This window comes from Coturnix japonica, chromosome 4, assembly GCF_054131305.1.
Source record: "Coturnix japonica strain WE chromosome 4, WE-NBRP24, whole genome shotgun sequence".
Classification (NCBI taxonomy): domain Eukaryota; kingdom Metazoa; phylum Chordata; class Aves; order Galliformes; family Phasianidae; genus Coturnix; species Coturnix japonica.
Genome location: NC_140666.1, coordinates 56,973,230 through 56,988,888, shown reverse-complemented (window position 1 = coordinate 56,988,888; position 15,659 = coordinate 56,973,230). Strand labels below are relative to the sequence as shown.

The 15,659-nt window shown below is 37.4% G+C and overlaps 2 protein-coding genes across 7 annotated transcripts in view; both read right to left on the bottom strand.

The window, feature by feature from the left end:
• Positions 1–958, bottom strand: part of TNIP3 (TNFAIP3 interacting protein 3) — a 73,757-nt gene extending 72,799 nt beyond the window's left edge. Inside the window, exon 1 of one of the 2 annotated variants that reach the window (XM_015861936.3) lies at positions 884–958. The gene's annotated coding sequence lies outside the window, so the exon portion shown is untranslated. The remainder of the gene's footprint in view (positions 1–883) is intronic. The other variant, XM_015861937.3, reaches the window with a different exon arrangement.
• Positions 959–4,041: 3,083 nt separating this feature from the next.
• The window catches only part of QRFPR (pyroglutamylated RFamide peptide receptor), a 48,504-nt gene continuing 36,886 nt past the window's right edge, over positions 4,042–15,659 (bottom strand). For 2 of the 5 annotated variants that reach the window (XM_085546916.1, XM_015861941.3), the window contains 5 exons: positions 11,327–11,485; positions 10,685–10,746; positions 9,640–9,875; positions 8,153–8,250; positions 4,042–6,589 (listed from right to left, as the gene is read on the bottom strand). In XM_085546916.1, the coding sequence (XP_085403042.1) occupies positions 6,192–6,589; positions 8,153–8,250; positions 9,640–9,875; positions 10,685–10,746; positions 11,327–11,468 (936 nt within the window). In that variant the 5' untranslated portion in view covers positions 11,469–11,485 and the 3' untranslated portion in view covers positions 4,042–6,191. Of the gene's footprint in view, positions 6,590–8,148; positions 8,251–9,639; positions 9,876–10,684; positions 10,747–11,326; positions 11,486–14,311; positions 14,386–15,659 lie in introns of those variants that run through there. The other 3 variants (XM_085546917.1, XM_015861942.3, XM_085546919.1) reach the window with 3 other exon arrangements.

Here is a 15,659-nt window from a genome sequence, read left to right as displayed (position 1 = left end):
TGCTGGCATGGCAATCTTGAGATGTGAAGAGGGAGGCTGCCTCCTGTTACTCCTTGGATGAGGCCAATACTCATTGTTTTCTAATTGCTGTCTTTTAAATCTCAATTTTTCCTTCCTCATGCCTCATAATTTGATTTTCCCTTCATGTTCATGAGATGCTATTTCTATCATAGTAAGAAAGAAATCCAAACAAAATTGTAGACATTTTTCTTTATGGCTTTGCCAGACACACTCTCAGCTCAGTGATTTTTTCGAAGCTAAGCCAAGAGCTCATACCCATACTTCATGTAACTAAGCCTTGGGCAGCTGAATTCTGAACAAGGCTTACATGTACTTAAATGTGCCTTTCAGCAGACCATCTCTGCTTTGTTCATGTCAGCATTTATGCACCTTCTGACAGCTTCCTTTCATTAAGGCACGTTTCCCTTTAAAGCCCCTATCACCATTATTACCTCCTCAAAACAAATTTCTAATGGGTATTCTACCACAGCAAAACAGCCTCAGCAAGAGACAGTTATATTATTAGCTACCTAATTTCAACTTAAGCTTTTCTGTTTTGACTGAGGACAAGCAACACGCAGATTTGCATTCTACTGACAAACTTTGTTATACAAACACGTTTTGCAAAATCTCAATAAATATCCAGGCAGCACTCCCCAGAACAATAGCCACAATTCAGTGCTTTACATTATCATCTTCAGTGCTGGTTTTCTTTGTTTACTTCTTGGTTGTTACTGACTTAAGAGTTTTAAGAGTTGTTTTTGTGGGTTTGTGTTTTTTTTTCTCTCAGTTTCTTCCAGGGTTGTTGTAAGGTGGAATGATATAAAGATGGTAACCGATACTCAAAAGGTAATAAGGAAATAAAGTATAAGGAAAAACTCACCCATATGGATGCCTTCGCTGGGAAACGTTGAGGCAATCTCCACCAGGGAGCAATCTCCAAGAGATGCTGCCTTAGTGGTGGTCAGCCCTTAAATGAGGTCTAGAGTAGGTGGAGTCAAGCTCCACCCCTTTTGGCAACACAGCTAAATTACTCTCACCTGTGCTCCCACAGCTGACCCGACACTTGCCTCAGCTGATTAATCAGAGATTCAGGCTGTGATTACCAATTTCCCATACAGTTGTGGATTGGTGCATTGGTTTCTCAGCTCTTGTTGGCATGCTTGTTTCAGTTTCTTTTTGAGAATTTGGCCTGAGATGCTGTGAACATACAGTGCCAAAATAAAGCATGCCATCTTCCCTGTTACCATTTGTTATGCTTGCTTAGGAACAATCAGTACCTACTTGAAAAAAAAAAAGAAAGAATCATGTTTAACAAGAACTGATTCCAGCTTTTACTATGCAGTTACAAATCTGGTTGCAACGTTATCAGGAAACTTGGACACAAACCATAAAAAGTTCAGCTACTAAGTTAAGATAGGAATTTTACCCTCAGGCTATGTTTGTATATCAAATTGACCAAGAAAATCCCAACAAGCACATTTGAATGCTTCTTTAATACAAGCAATGCTATAACTGGATGATGCTGTGAACTGATGCTTCTCATTTAGGTATTTAGAACAAATATAACCTTAAAGTCATAACACCAATTGTGGTATTAGCTCACTTTAGTAGAGTATGTGTTAGGATATAGATTACATAAATTATGGCTATGTATCTTCACATGCAAACTCTACTCTCAGGACACTATAGCACTTTTGAAAGGGGGTAAACACCAAGCCACCAAAATATTAAACCATTTTTCAAGGTAGTATCAATACCAGTGTCATACAACAATAACTAATAAACAGCAATCACCACATAAAATAGTATCTGAGAAAAACCTGACTAAACTCAGGAGGAATAATAATGCAGTGCTTTATTTTACTGAGCTGATGTCTCAGTCACACTAGATGTCCCTCTGAAAATGGGGTAATTGCTTAACAGCAATTAAGGTCTTCCTTCCCAAAACACAGCTAAATAAATTCTGTGCATCAGCTTTTTATGATTTCCCTTACTTGAACTACTGATCTTAAACTAAGCCTCTCTCATAGACACTGTTTCAATGAGGAAAATGTTTCCATGTACATCTTTGCAGAATTAGGTACTTGTATTGCAAAGTCTTCCACAAAAGGAATATTTCTCTCCATCTGACTGCAAAGCAATAGGTGACTCACTTCAAAAAAAAACCATTAAGAGCAGATGCACATATAAACATTGTTCTCATTTCCCTTCCCACAAGCCATACTACTAAGATACCTGCTGTTGGCTGCCTCTTCCAGGTTCTGCATGTTGTCCTGTTACCCTAAGCACTGGCTCTACTAGCATTCCAGCCAGCACTGCTTGCCCCACAACAAGGGCCTGTACCTTAGAATCAGTTTCTCCATCTGTCCTTTTTAGGGATGAGACTTCACAGCACAAATAACCTCAGCTCAACATTAGATAAGATTCCTTTATTAAGATCACCTGATAAAAGACTGCTTATCTTCATCAAATAACTAAACTCCCCATCCTCATTTACTTTCTACTCTCAGCAGGAGATGGGAAGAACACAAAACAAGGCAAACAAATGTAAATGAGAAAGCTCATGGGTCAAGATGAAAACTGGTAGAGTGCTTATGCATTGGTTTTGTGGATCAGTTACTTTACTGCCAATAGATTTAGGTAATGAGCTACAGCATATGGTCAGCACGCAGCAGTTCCTTTCAATCACATTCCCTTTTTCCCTGCTCTGCTGTGATTCCTCCACAAGAGCAGTTGTTCAGAAAAGTAATGGCCATGACTTTCCAAAGGCTGCAAAGAACACATCCTCCTGACCCCGGTGTTGACCTCTTCTACTCTTTACTCATTGTACTCTGCTGCTTCCCACTCTTTCTTAAACATACCTGAGGCACTGCCAAGTCCTGCAAGTTAGTGTTGCAGAGAGCTGAAAGTGCACTCTGTTCAGCTGCCCATTATATTCAGCTTTTTTTGGTGCCTACAAAGCATTATGCTAGCCTGCAACAGAACCTCATGTCTGCAATAATAAAATCACAGCTCCCTGGCTGCTCAGTCAGGTATATACTGCTACAACTTAAAAATAAACCCACAAATGAATCCACCTGATGTCCTTTGAACTATTTCCCACGTTTACCTGGGAAGCAATTTTATGCAATATTTGCCCCTTCCCAATCCTCCCCCTCACCCCCCAAAAATTTCTGTAACAGCCACACAACTGCAGTCACTTGAAGTCTTCATTCCCTCCTTCTCACTGCTCTTCATGGTTATACCATCTGAACTCAGCTGAGACAACTAAAGCAGGACCATACATCTGATGTTTTTTTTCCTAGCCCATTCATATTTCCAGACTTCATTCTGTTGAGTGTGTCCTTTCAGATTCATGGCTTCACTTCTGTGCCAGTTGCTGGCAACATCTCATAGTAACTTTAAAGGCACAGCTCATTACAGCTGAGAATAAAAAGATAAATAAATAAATTACTTTGAGCAGTCAAACTAAGTTTCTTCAAGCTGTTTCACATGTAACTGATATGAAATTAATGGATATTAGACAAGAAACTTTCAGAAGTACTTTTACTTGAAGAACAAAACCACTGATTAATACTCTCTATTCAGGAAGTCAGCTTGGTTATCTGCTCTGCTGACTGGTAAATCTTCTGATGAAGTTCACTATGCAATTCTAGTAACATTAAATAGGAATAAACAGACAAGCCAGGAGGAGAGCATGGCTGTTCTTAACACGCAGAGAAAACTATTGTTTCAAAAGGCATTAATAATATAGCTTACAAAGATCTACAATAACCATTTTTGTTTTGTTTATAGTTAACTGTAAGCACAAATTATGTTGAAATATCACTACTCTTTTACCATGATATTGGTTATTTCCTTTCTTCTAACTTTTTCTGTAATAAAACAAAAAACAAAAAATAAAACCAGCAGCCTTTTAAACCACATCTCTCGGGACGACAGTAACAGCTGGAACCTCTAACATGACTGAAAATTAATCAGTAGAAATGCACGTATAAGATTATACAAATCTTTAAACAAAAGTAGACTCCAAGTTCATTGAAGATGCTCCAAGAAATGCCAAAATGGAGTTTTAATGAAAAAAAAGCTAATACAGTCGCTTGTGGAAATAGTTTTTATCAAACAACAGAACAAACAAGTCAGACAAAACAAACATATACAATACCTGGAAGCTTTGTAAAACAGCTATCACCTTTACTGTTGAACTACATTACTGAAATTAGCAGTACAAAAATAAAAGCTTAAAATAAAGTGCTTTTTGCAGATCTGTCAAACCAGATGATTATCATCAGCCAGATAAATTTTGCATCAACTGAGGAAAGCTGTCATAATTGACCTTCCTGAGCCCCTGTTCTTCAGGGCAGGGAACTTAACTAAAGACCTGTCTCCTGAAAGACAACTAAGACAGAAAAGCAAAGGCAATCACAGTTGTAATCACAGGCAAAATCTGCTGCAGCCGTTTACCAGCATCATTCAAAGGCAATGCAAAAGGGCACCTTTGTATGACTGAAACTAAATGATTTCACTCATCCTGTTTTACCCAGATACAGCTCTCTGATATCAGCATTTTATCTAATACATGAGCTAGACTGGGTAAGAGCGCTCTTAATTCCTGGCTGCCAGATCAAGCTGGGAATCTTCCTCTATAATTGTAGTTAAGTATGTCATATACAATATAATAAATAGAAATTTAAATAAAGAGTACATCACAAACCAGCATCAGAATGCATTATCCAAACATTTGTAAATATTACATAAGGACCAGTTTAGTTCCGATTGATTCATGAGAAACTTAAATCTCAACTGACAATGAAACATAAGCAGCAATATCAAAGAAACTTAAGTCACCATCAAGGGAGCACCAAGGTCTATGGAAAGTGAGAGGTGACAAAAAAACATCTCACAGGCCATTAAAGGATTCAGCCTAATCTCCTCTGGAGCTGCAAATTACATATTTCGAAGCATTATTTGTGAAACCTGATCACACTTTTTCTCCAGTCCCACATTCATAAGAATCCTTTGATTTTCCAGTCTCACAGTTTGACCCAGTGATAGCAAGCTTGGTTTTTGTTTTTGGGGTGGTTTTTTTGGGTTGTTTGGTTGCTTGCTTATTTACTTATTTACTGGAGGGAGCAGGGAGGGGGGCTTCTTGTTGCTTTTGCTTTGTTTTTGTCTAATAATTTATATGGATTTCAACTCTGTAATACCAGCCCTGTTCTTCCGCTGTAATTAACACACTTGTAAGATGAAGGAGAGAGAGCTTGTGCTTCAAATAAGCATTTAGTCAGAAAACAATAGTATTCAACTGAAGGTCTTATGTAGAGTCCAACCAGTTCTGGGACTGGCCCTTATATACCTCTGGGAAGTGGCAACAACTCCAACCCAGAAGCTATTTGTCAAAGTATGACTTAGTGTAAACACTGAGTTCACCTACAGATCACACCTCTGTAGGCCATTGACTTGTACAGCACTTTGAAGTTCCACATTCTCCAGTAGGAATAATGCATTTTACAGGGAAATACACTGGAAATTTAATGTTGTACCCAAGAAGTAACCTGTAAAAAACAGCACATTAGTCATGCATGCATTGTTAATTTCTAATATGCTTCCTGCTAATAACATTCACATGCAAATGTGCCCAAATCTCATCACAACCAAATTATTGCTGACTCCCTCTCCCTGCAAAACAGAATTTCACCTCAGTCTACATTTTCTCTTAACTCAGATCTGAAGTCTCTCGATCCTCAGAGCTGCACAGATAGTACATCATATAGACAATGTTGGACCCATGTGAGCTTCCCAAGCTGTCCATAAAAAGTGTGCACTCTCTCCATAGTGTTTCTCTTCTGGCATTCAGCTGAATACAGTCCAGCAGTGTGCCAGCATCTAGACAGAATAAACTGGCAATCAACTGGTTTTTGTACTACCTAAAAGCAAAAGGCAAGGTAAGCCCTAAATTAACTTAGGAGGAAAAATATTTTCCTTGAAATCACAGTAACATTTTTCCAAAGCTTTTTCTTCATCCTTATAAAATATACTGCAATTTCTGAATTACTATTCCAACCTTACTATAATCAAAATATTTTCCCCCTTTCATTTCAGCATGCAAATTAGAGAACTATTTTAAATGGCATGTTCAAAGTTTTACAAAAAGAACATTTTATTCCATTCTCAAAGCCTTTGTAATGCTACTGAGTGCTTGCAGAATGCACAGGAAGCTCAGAGCTGAACAAAGTGAGGTGCCTTTTCAAATTCCTTTTTGAAGACGGTTGATCACAGAACTTCACTTCAATGTTGCCATCACTGAATGCCTCTCTTCTGGACTCATCTGAGTCAGTGGGAACTCTCTGAGAATCACTTGCCTTCTGCCGCCTCATAGTAATCCCTGAGTTCCCAAGTTGCCTGGTTGGAGATGTATTTTCTTTGACAATGCAGAAGCAGATGGCAGAAAGAAAATTCTTCTTGAAGTTCTCATTCATGAAAGCATACACAATAGGGTTGCAAATAGAATTGAAGAATCCTATAATTTGAACGATTGCAAAGATCATTTTGATTGTCACATCGTCATACTGTTTTTCAAAGTTACCTGAAAGGAAAAACAAAACATGCTAAAAGCACAGAACAGCACCCACTACTTAACCAATATGCATGCAGTCCGGCACTAGAAACTTTTGATTAATGTCAACAAAAGACATCAGTGGAGTGTATTAATATTTGCAATAGGAATTAATGAACAAGTGAACATCTGGACACATCTCACACTTCTTAAATTGAGATCACAGAGGACTTTGAATTCCTTGAATTCAAATACTTGTTCATCAAACTATGGAATAACCAGTATAAAAGATTATACTACAATTAAAGGCCTTGCACCAGCTGAAACAATCCACAAGATTATTTCTGAGCACCTAGTTCATCAAGAATTATGGGTAACCATATCACAAGACAACCCAGACCATTTTAATAGCTACAGCTTTGCATCTTTTATTCTGCCCAAATACAAACATAGTTTCTTTTGGCCAACTGGCTACAGAATGCTGAGTTATCTGCTATCATTTTACATGCAATAGAAGATGAATAAATGCCTGCTGCATTTAGAGAGTACAACAGTTACTACTCTGACAGCCAGCTGCATAGCTTCACATGTTGTCACAGTACTCACATAGAATGTGGAAGACAAACAGTGCAAGACCCAAGTGAATTTAGGCAAAGAGCAAAAAGCAAAGATAACAAGATATCATTTCAAAAACAGCATACAGCCCAGAACACTGGAAAAGTTCAAGTGGATTAGCAGACACAATGGGGATATTAATCCCTGTTGTCCAGGTACTTATACTTTCAAAATACCTACCTACATCACTAAAACCAGGGCAAGTGAAAGGATAAATATTTAACATTGGTTTCACTCAAAGCCGTATGAGAACTTACACAGATGCAAGTAGGAGTTCTTACTCAGAGTTACTTGTTCAAGAGATTTTCTACTTGGAAATAACTTTTACCTTGAGGTGAATGAGAATAATTTACCAGGAAAAGAAAATAATTCACAGTGATATGCTCACCACTCTAGTATTAAAGTCTGCTATTTCTGGAATCTTGTTATACCTCATAAACCTCCTTTTCAATCTGGATTATCTGCTGCACAAATTCAGGAGAAAAAAAAAAAAAAAAAGCAATCTTCTCTTTAAGATCCTACATTAAGATCCTACATTAAGATTCTAAAAGAGCTGCAGAGATTTCAAGTTCCCTTTCACCCTTTCTCCAACAAAGCCCAGTGGAGTATACAGCAAGACGAAGACACTTTTCATTTTTAATTCATACAGTAGGAAAGATGAGATGAGGCTGACACACATGGGTATCTAAGATACAAGACAACACTACACCTGATAATATTTTTATGCATTTAAATTTTCTGTGAGTACAGCAGAACTGTCTACAATTCAAATTTCAGACTAATCCATCTGTTGTTGATTATGCAACTCTGTAACAAGACAGTGACCCAGGATTTAGAAGTATGACATTAACCTCTGCTAGCAGAAGGTATATTATATCTGAGCAGCACTAGCCTTTCATCATCTATAGTTTTAACATGGAAGAAAAAAAAAAAAAAAAAAAGAAAGGCTTTATTTTATGAAACATTGCAAATACTCACTGTATTCCATCATCATGTGAATAATGTGGAAAGGGGCCCAACAGACTGCAAAGAGAAACACCACTGTCACCATCATAACAATTGCTCGCTTCTTCTTCCTGAAATTGCATCAAGACATTTCATACTGAATCACTATGAATTGATTTGTAGTTTATATATGTCTCATTAAGTTAGATTTGCCAAGATGTTCTGATGACTGCAGATGCAAATAAAACACTGGAAAAATTATTAGAAGTACATAATTCCCTTTGAAACAAGAACTGCAGCAGCATATAAATGTAGTAAATAAATAACAACTTACATTTCTGTCAGGAATGCAAAGCATTTTGTGGCTGCAGCAACTGATTACAAGGGAGGTGGGGGGGAAGAATTTACAGAGTTGGCAGAGCTACACATGCAACATTCAGACTTGACTAGTAGGTGAAATGCTAGAATGAGAGCATGAAATGCACTTCCTCATAAACATTAAACTCTCATTGTTCTCAAAATCATTTTATTTATATAACTAGATTTATAGATTGCAAGACAGATCTCTTACTTAAACTGAAAAGTTTACACTTGACTGGTAGCAGTTATAGGATCTTCTCTATATGAAATGCCTGCTAGGATAGGGAGTACCCTAAAGTTCATCTCAACTCGTAACTCTCAACATCATAATTCACATCAGATTGCACAATCTTTCAGTTTTGACTGATAATGGCTCACTTCCTTAGGTACTTTGTTAGATAAATGTCTAAGGAACCATTTACTTCCAAGCTGCTTGCCAGTCTTCTCCTTTCCTAAACTCCTTAATGAGCAGACCAATTGGAGGTGCCACATCATGCACCAGCTTAATCTGCCAAATTAAGGGCAAAGATGTGAAGTAATATAAACAGATAGCCCATATACACTACTAAACAATCAAGTTGTTATAAATGTAAACTAATATACCTTTTTCTCCAATTGGGTTTTATAACCTTCCAGATAAAGTTACTACCCAGATGGTCTTAAAGAAGTCCAAGAACACTCAGAACTCTTTGAAAGTTAAAATAAAACAAATCGTATTAAAGTAATTTTCAAGTGAAATCTGTGTGGGTTTTTTTCCCCCCCCAAGTACCGATTTAATTCACAAAGGGATTATAAAGCAGTGTTTACATTCTAAAAATTATATAAAGAATTCTCCACAGGCCATATGGAAATACATAGAAGTTACTTTCCAACTCATGGCCTACTTCTTTCAAACAAGGATTTCATCATGTGTAGTACCAGATTTATTGAGACAACTTGACATTCACAGTACGGCAATTCTGCATTTTGATGCAAACTTTCTGTTTAAATTGCCTTCTTTCCAGTATCTCATTTAAATAACTAGCCAGCATTAGAAATCTGGGCTATGTCTGTAGACTTTCCCATGAGTAAGAAATATTTCTTTGCACTGGTTCTCAAAATGCAACAGAAAAAACAGTTTCCTAAAAGTCAAAGTTTCAAGTGCATTTCATTTTACAAACCTTGATATTTTAGACATTTCACTCCCATGAATAGTTTGAAGAACTGAAGCATCTCCCACTCGTTTCTTAATCCAGAGTTCATAACCAATTTTAGTGTATAAGCAAAGCATCAATATCAATGGAAAAAGAAAGAGTATAACAAGTATAAAAGTGGTATATATCTTCTGATAAGTTGGACTGGCCCACTCTTCCAAGCAACAGATGTGCACTTTTTCATACAGGAAGTCATATTTAACCTGTAACAAGTGTAAAGGAGATGCATCACTACAGTAATAATCCCAGACATAAAAACAATCAAATATTCCTTGTTCTTATTACAGAAACCGGAATTCATCAGAGAATTATTTTTGAAGTGAGAAAATTCTTCCAAGTGCTTTGTTACACCAAGTGTTGTCTTGATCCAAGTAGGCAAAAAGAGGTCAGGAGAAGCTCTGAGTTGCACTCCTCCTCAAAGCTTTTTTACATCAGGATTTTCAAAAGAAATCTTTGCTATGTATTTTGCAAGTAGAGACAAGTATCTACACACTTCACCTACTACTCCATTTTAAAAAATAACAACAAAATAAACTGGTAAACATTTAGACTCACAAGTAGCAGTTTCCGACAAGCCATTTTTCCCCCCCCAGGTAAATACAGTATCATCTTAAACTCTGATGGGCAGTGAATTACACTTTCAACTAGACACAATTCTTTAAAGTCTAAAAATAGGCTATGCTGAAATACAAAATTAAGACCTACAGCTGCTGCTTCTGTGTCCCTAAAAAAAAAAGAAAAGTAAGCTACAGGACAAATCTCAAAGGCAATTAATACTTTTCGATAAAAACAGGGAGGGTATACATGACTAGTCCCTGCTCGCAGTCTTTCTTGCGGTACATGTGAGACTTAATTATTCCTTTTTTTCATGCTAGCATACAGAACAAAAGCTCTAATTTTTGTTATTCCCTCTTAAATTTCTCAGGAGTTTAGTCAATCTCATCGTTAAATGTGCAAAAAGATCCTGGAATTACTGAATTGAAAACATGAATTGCCGTTTCACCTAACATACCTCAAGCCGTTGCACATGCCACATAGGTGACCCAACAATAACGGCCAGCAACCAGACTATGCCTGTAAACAAATACATCTTTTAACAAGAAGCATAAGTTTTGGAATTAATAGTTTTACAGGTTCATCTTTAAAAGTCAAAGTAGACTATTGAAAGGCATTTTTCAATATGAGACATATTACAGTCAACATTCATATGTGTAACAACATGATCTTTCATTGCCAGCTCAATTTTTCCCAAAAATGCCTTCATTTATTAGTATCCACATACAAAGGAAAATTAATTTGTAGGAGCAGCATTAATTGTATTTTCTTAATGTTAAAATGCAAGGATTATTTATGCCTATGACAATATTTCAGCAGTGCTCACACATTTTGAACCTCTTCACATCAAATAAATAAATGGCTGCTAGAGGTTTAAGAGTCTCAGTTAAGTAAACATTTAACTTCACATTCTAGATTTATTGTCATGATTTTGGGAAGTAGTTACTCTTTGCATAGGCACTTTCCCTGAGTTATTTTATAAACATCAGCATTATTTTTATTTCTGAATCACATGTCTTGTCAATTCATTCTGCTCATCATGCCATCTGTACCTGCTACACTTTATGCACACAGTTACTGAAGACACCTCAGATCTTACCAAGCATCGTGAAAGCCCTTTTATTGGTGTACTGCCATTTCATTTTTAGTGGATGCACAATTCCCTGGTGTCTTTCCACAGCGATGCAGGTCATTGTAAGAATCTCAGTTACAATGGCAGTGGATTGAACAAATGGTACCATCTTGCAAGCGAAGGCACCTATAACAGTCAGAAGGTAAAATATGCAACTGCTGCAGATCATGGTAAAATAATAGTTAACAGTAGTCTTGTTACTAAAGTACTGTCAAGCAAAAGCAACACATTAAGTGCAGTTTTCAATAGTCACAGTGTTGTTCACTACACCTATGAAAACAAGCATTCTAAGGACACACTAACACCTACTGTTCCCACTCTACTCTGTGCTGGTGCAGCCTCACCTTGAGCACTATGTGTGCTTTTGAATGCAACAACAAGACATAAAACTTCTAGGGAACAACCAAAGAAGGGCTACAAAGATGGGGAAAGATCCAGAGGGCAAGACATCTGAAGGGCAGCTGAGTTTCCTTGGTTTGTTCAGCTCAGACATAAGGAGAATGAGACTGAGGAGCAGCTTCATGGCGGCCTACAGTGCCTCACAAGGGGAGCAGAGGGTCAGGTGCTGATCTCTGCTCTCTGGTGACAGTGACAGGACCCAAGGGAACGGTGTGGAGCTGCAACAGGAGAGGGTCAGGTTGGGTGTTAGACTTGCTCATCTCTGTGGGTCCCTTTCAACTCCAGATATTCTACAGTTCTACATTCGCATGCTCTAAATCAGCCCTCCTATTCTGCTTTTGTTCACCATTTACTCTCAAATGTTCTAGGAATACTATCTTTCACTTTCATACAGCTTTTAGAAGGTCACTTGTTTAGACATAGCTTTTCTGTTGCAAAATATTCTTTCTGTTCAACTAAGTACTGCAGCACCTAAAGCATCATTTTGACAAGCAATACATTATAAGTCCTCTGTCTAAGCAAAACACGTGAAAAAATATAACCTTTTCCATTCTTCAAATCATCCTTTTTTCCTGATTAAAACATAATGTTAATGGCACTGTCCAAATTAAATGCTGTATTTTGACAATTGCATATGTTCCCACAGTGAGATGCTCTATTTATGTAGAGCTAAGCACATACCCTCAGATTTCATTGCTGCTACAGCTTCCAAAAAATACATATTTACTTCTTAATATGTCATTAGTCATTCTCCATTACTCATTCTCAAGTCCCAGCCTTCCCAAAATTTAATCTTCGTCAAAAATGTTGTCTTAATGTCTTTCCCAATCTGCTTCCTATTTACATATTCTCTGTTTGTTTTTCTCAAGATCATTTTCTATTTCTGCATTCCCAAAGTTCCTTTACATCCTTATGATTTAGTGTCAGCTATTCACTTCAGGAACAGCTGCAGTGATTTCCTTTACTTGATCATTAATTACACCTTATTCGTATATAACCGATAAACTCAAAATAGCCAAATGATTATCTGATTCAGTTCTAAAATTAAAATGTTGCAAACGCCTTATGCAAGAAAATACAAAATCAGGAAGAACACAAACTGGCAACTATAAAAACACAAACCTGCCCTCCATGAAGGGAACAAGGTACAGGTACACTCCTATCCAGCAGGCCAGGCTAAAAGCCATTGTAGCTTACAAGAAGAAACTAGCTTGTTACTGGTTGTTTTTCTGCTTGTTTGTTTGGTTTTTGATCGATTATAACTGGTCAAAAGTGAAGAAATTTAACCAAAATCACTTTGAACTTTAAAAAAAGTGAAGGGGATGGCAAAAAGGAAAAGGAAGCAAGTCTATTATCTTTCAAGAACACATTCTCTGTGAGCACCACAGTCAGTGAGATGTGCTTAAAGACCTGGCTTAAAATGAAATTAAATACATTTATTTAATTATTAAAATGGCTTAAAATGAAATTAAACACACACACATATATACAATATGTCCTATACATTTGTCCTAAATAAATTTAAAAAAAATAATTATATGTTTTAAGACCAGTTTCAAGTTACTTGGAGGAAATCTTAGCATGGTCAGCAAGGAATGCACTATGCCCTAGGCTGCCTGCTTGCTTCTCATAATAGTTTCTAATTTAAGTATTTTGTTAAGGTGCTGGCAAGAGCAAAATAAGCACAAAGTAAGCCCCACATGTATAAATGTAATTATTCTACAAGACATCGTTTTCCTACTAGACCCAGAACAATACAGGATGCACTACACGCACAATCACCAGACCTAGTCAGTAAAATTCAGAGCCCTTTAACCAGAGTGCATTGAAACTTCCATACTGAGATGATGAAAAGAAAGCTCCAGTCACATGCTCGCACATGTCGAATGCTAAATATAACCAAATAAGAAGTTATAGTTCACAGCCCCTGACTTCTTCTAAAACTCAGCCAACCGTCATGAGTAGAATAGAGCTAAAGGGACCTTCAGTCAGATCCAAATCCCTTGAAGTTTGTCACTTCTGATTTCAACAGCTTTTGCTGTTCTTTTTCTCCTCACTAACAAAGTTAAGGTAAAAGAGACTCCTTTTGCAGAAAAGGAGTAGGTCCTTTCTTTTGCAGAAAAGCAAAATTTTGACAGGAAAGAAAAACGTCTAAGCTCCTCTTTCAAAAGATAAGCCCAAGTTTGAGTGTTAGAACTGTGGGCAAAAGAACAAACAAAATTTATATGCTTTTTCTCATGATCTGAGAGAATTCAAATAGTGAAGCCTACTTGAACCATACTCTACTGTAATGGTTTTTTTTATATACCTCTCTTTCACCAAAATCACAGAACACCAAAATATTCTTAGGAAGCAAGGAGGCATCAGTGTATTACCTTATGGTAACAAGGAAAGGTAGTGACATTCACCAAAGTTGTAAGACACCATAGAATTTTCAGCTTGTGTCTAAGTATTCAAAGAGGAAACAGAATGCCCCACTTCAATGAGTGGTAACTTCCACATTGGGAGTAGAAAAAGAAATTCACTGAAGACTTCTAAGAAGATTTTTCTTACCTTTACTGATATATTCTCATTTTCCCCCCAGTAAATAACTGGGAAAGAACACAGGATAACATTGTGCCTTCAGCTGAAAGTCAAAAAAATAAAAAATAAAAATAAAAATAAATATAAATTCTTTTACGGGTTCATGAAGGGCAGGTCATGCTTTACCAACCTCATCTCCTACAACTGAGTGACCAGACTGGTAGATGAGGGAAAGGCTGTTAATGTAGTCTACCTAGACTTCAGCAAAGCATCTGACATGGTCTCTCACAGTATCCTCCTGGGGAAACTGGCTGCCAGTGGCCTGGACAGGTATATCCTTATTTGGTTACCCAAATAAGGAACTGGCTAGAGGGCTGTGTCCAACAGGTAATAGTTAACAGAATTCAGCTGGCAACCAAGCGAGACCTCTTTACACTCTAGAACTTCCTGAAGAGAGGTTGTGATGAGGAGGGGTTTGACCTCTTCTTCTCCCAGGCAACAAACAGGACCCAATGAAATGGCCACAAGTTGTACCAGAGGAGGTTTAGATTAGACATAAGGAAAAACTTTTTCTCTTAGAGAGCAGTCAAGCACTGTAATGGCTGCCCAGGGAGGTAGTGGAGTCGCCATCCCTGGCAGTGTTCAAGAGGCACCTGGATGAGGAGCTACAAGATATGGTTTAGTGGCTTGTGGTAGCAATGGTAATGGGTAGACAGTTAGACTATATGATCTTGTAGGTCCCTTCTAACCTTGTGATTCTATGATTCTGATTTCTTGCCTCTGAGGACAAATTCACAGGAACAGATGAACTGAACTAAAGTAACTAGTTCTTAAAAGAGTAGTAAAAAGATACTTCTCATGGCAGATAAACAGCTGAAATAGAAACACTTGCTCAGCCTCATGGCACACATTTCAATTCCTGAATGGACTGAATCTTTGCAGCCAAAGCAGAATAACAGCCACGTGCATCTCTGTACCCCTCCAAAACATTTCTAGTGCACAGTAGTTAAAGGCTACTAAAAAAGCCTCTACATATCAATAGTATAAATTGAACAGTGTTCCAACACCAAGGCTTCTCATACCATTAAGACAAGAGTCTCTGAACACCAACTTGCACTAACACTACCACATCATTTTAAGGCTTTTCTGCATGCCTTGAACTGTCATTTGCTATACAAAAGCTTCCCACCTCCAGAAGCTATTAGATACTCCGGTGTTTCACATGTAAAGCTTCACCAGATTTAAGTAACAGTAAGAAGAAAATCCCCTCTAGTTTGTAAGAGTTTTCAAAATTGTTTAACACACACACAAAAAAAAAAAAAAAAAAAAGGGATAAAAAAGCACTCAATGTCACAACCAGCATTAGGGTCATCCACTT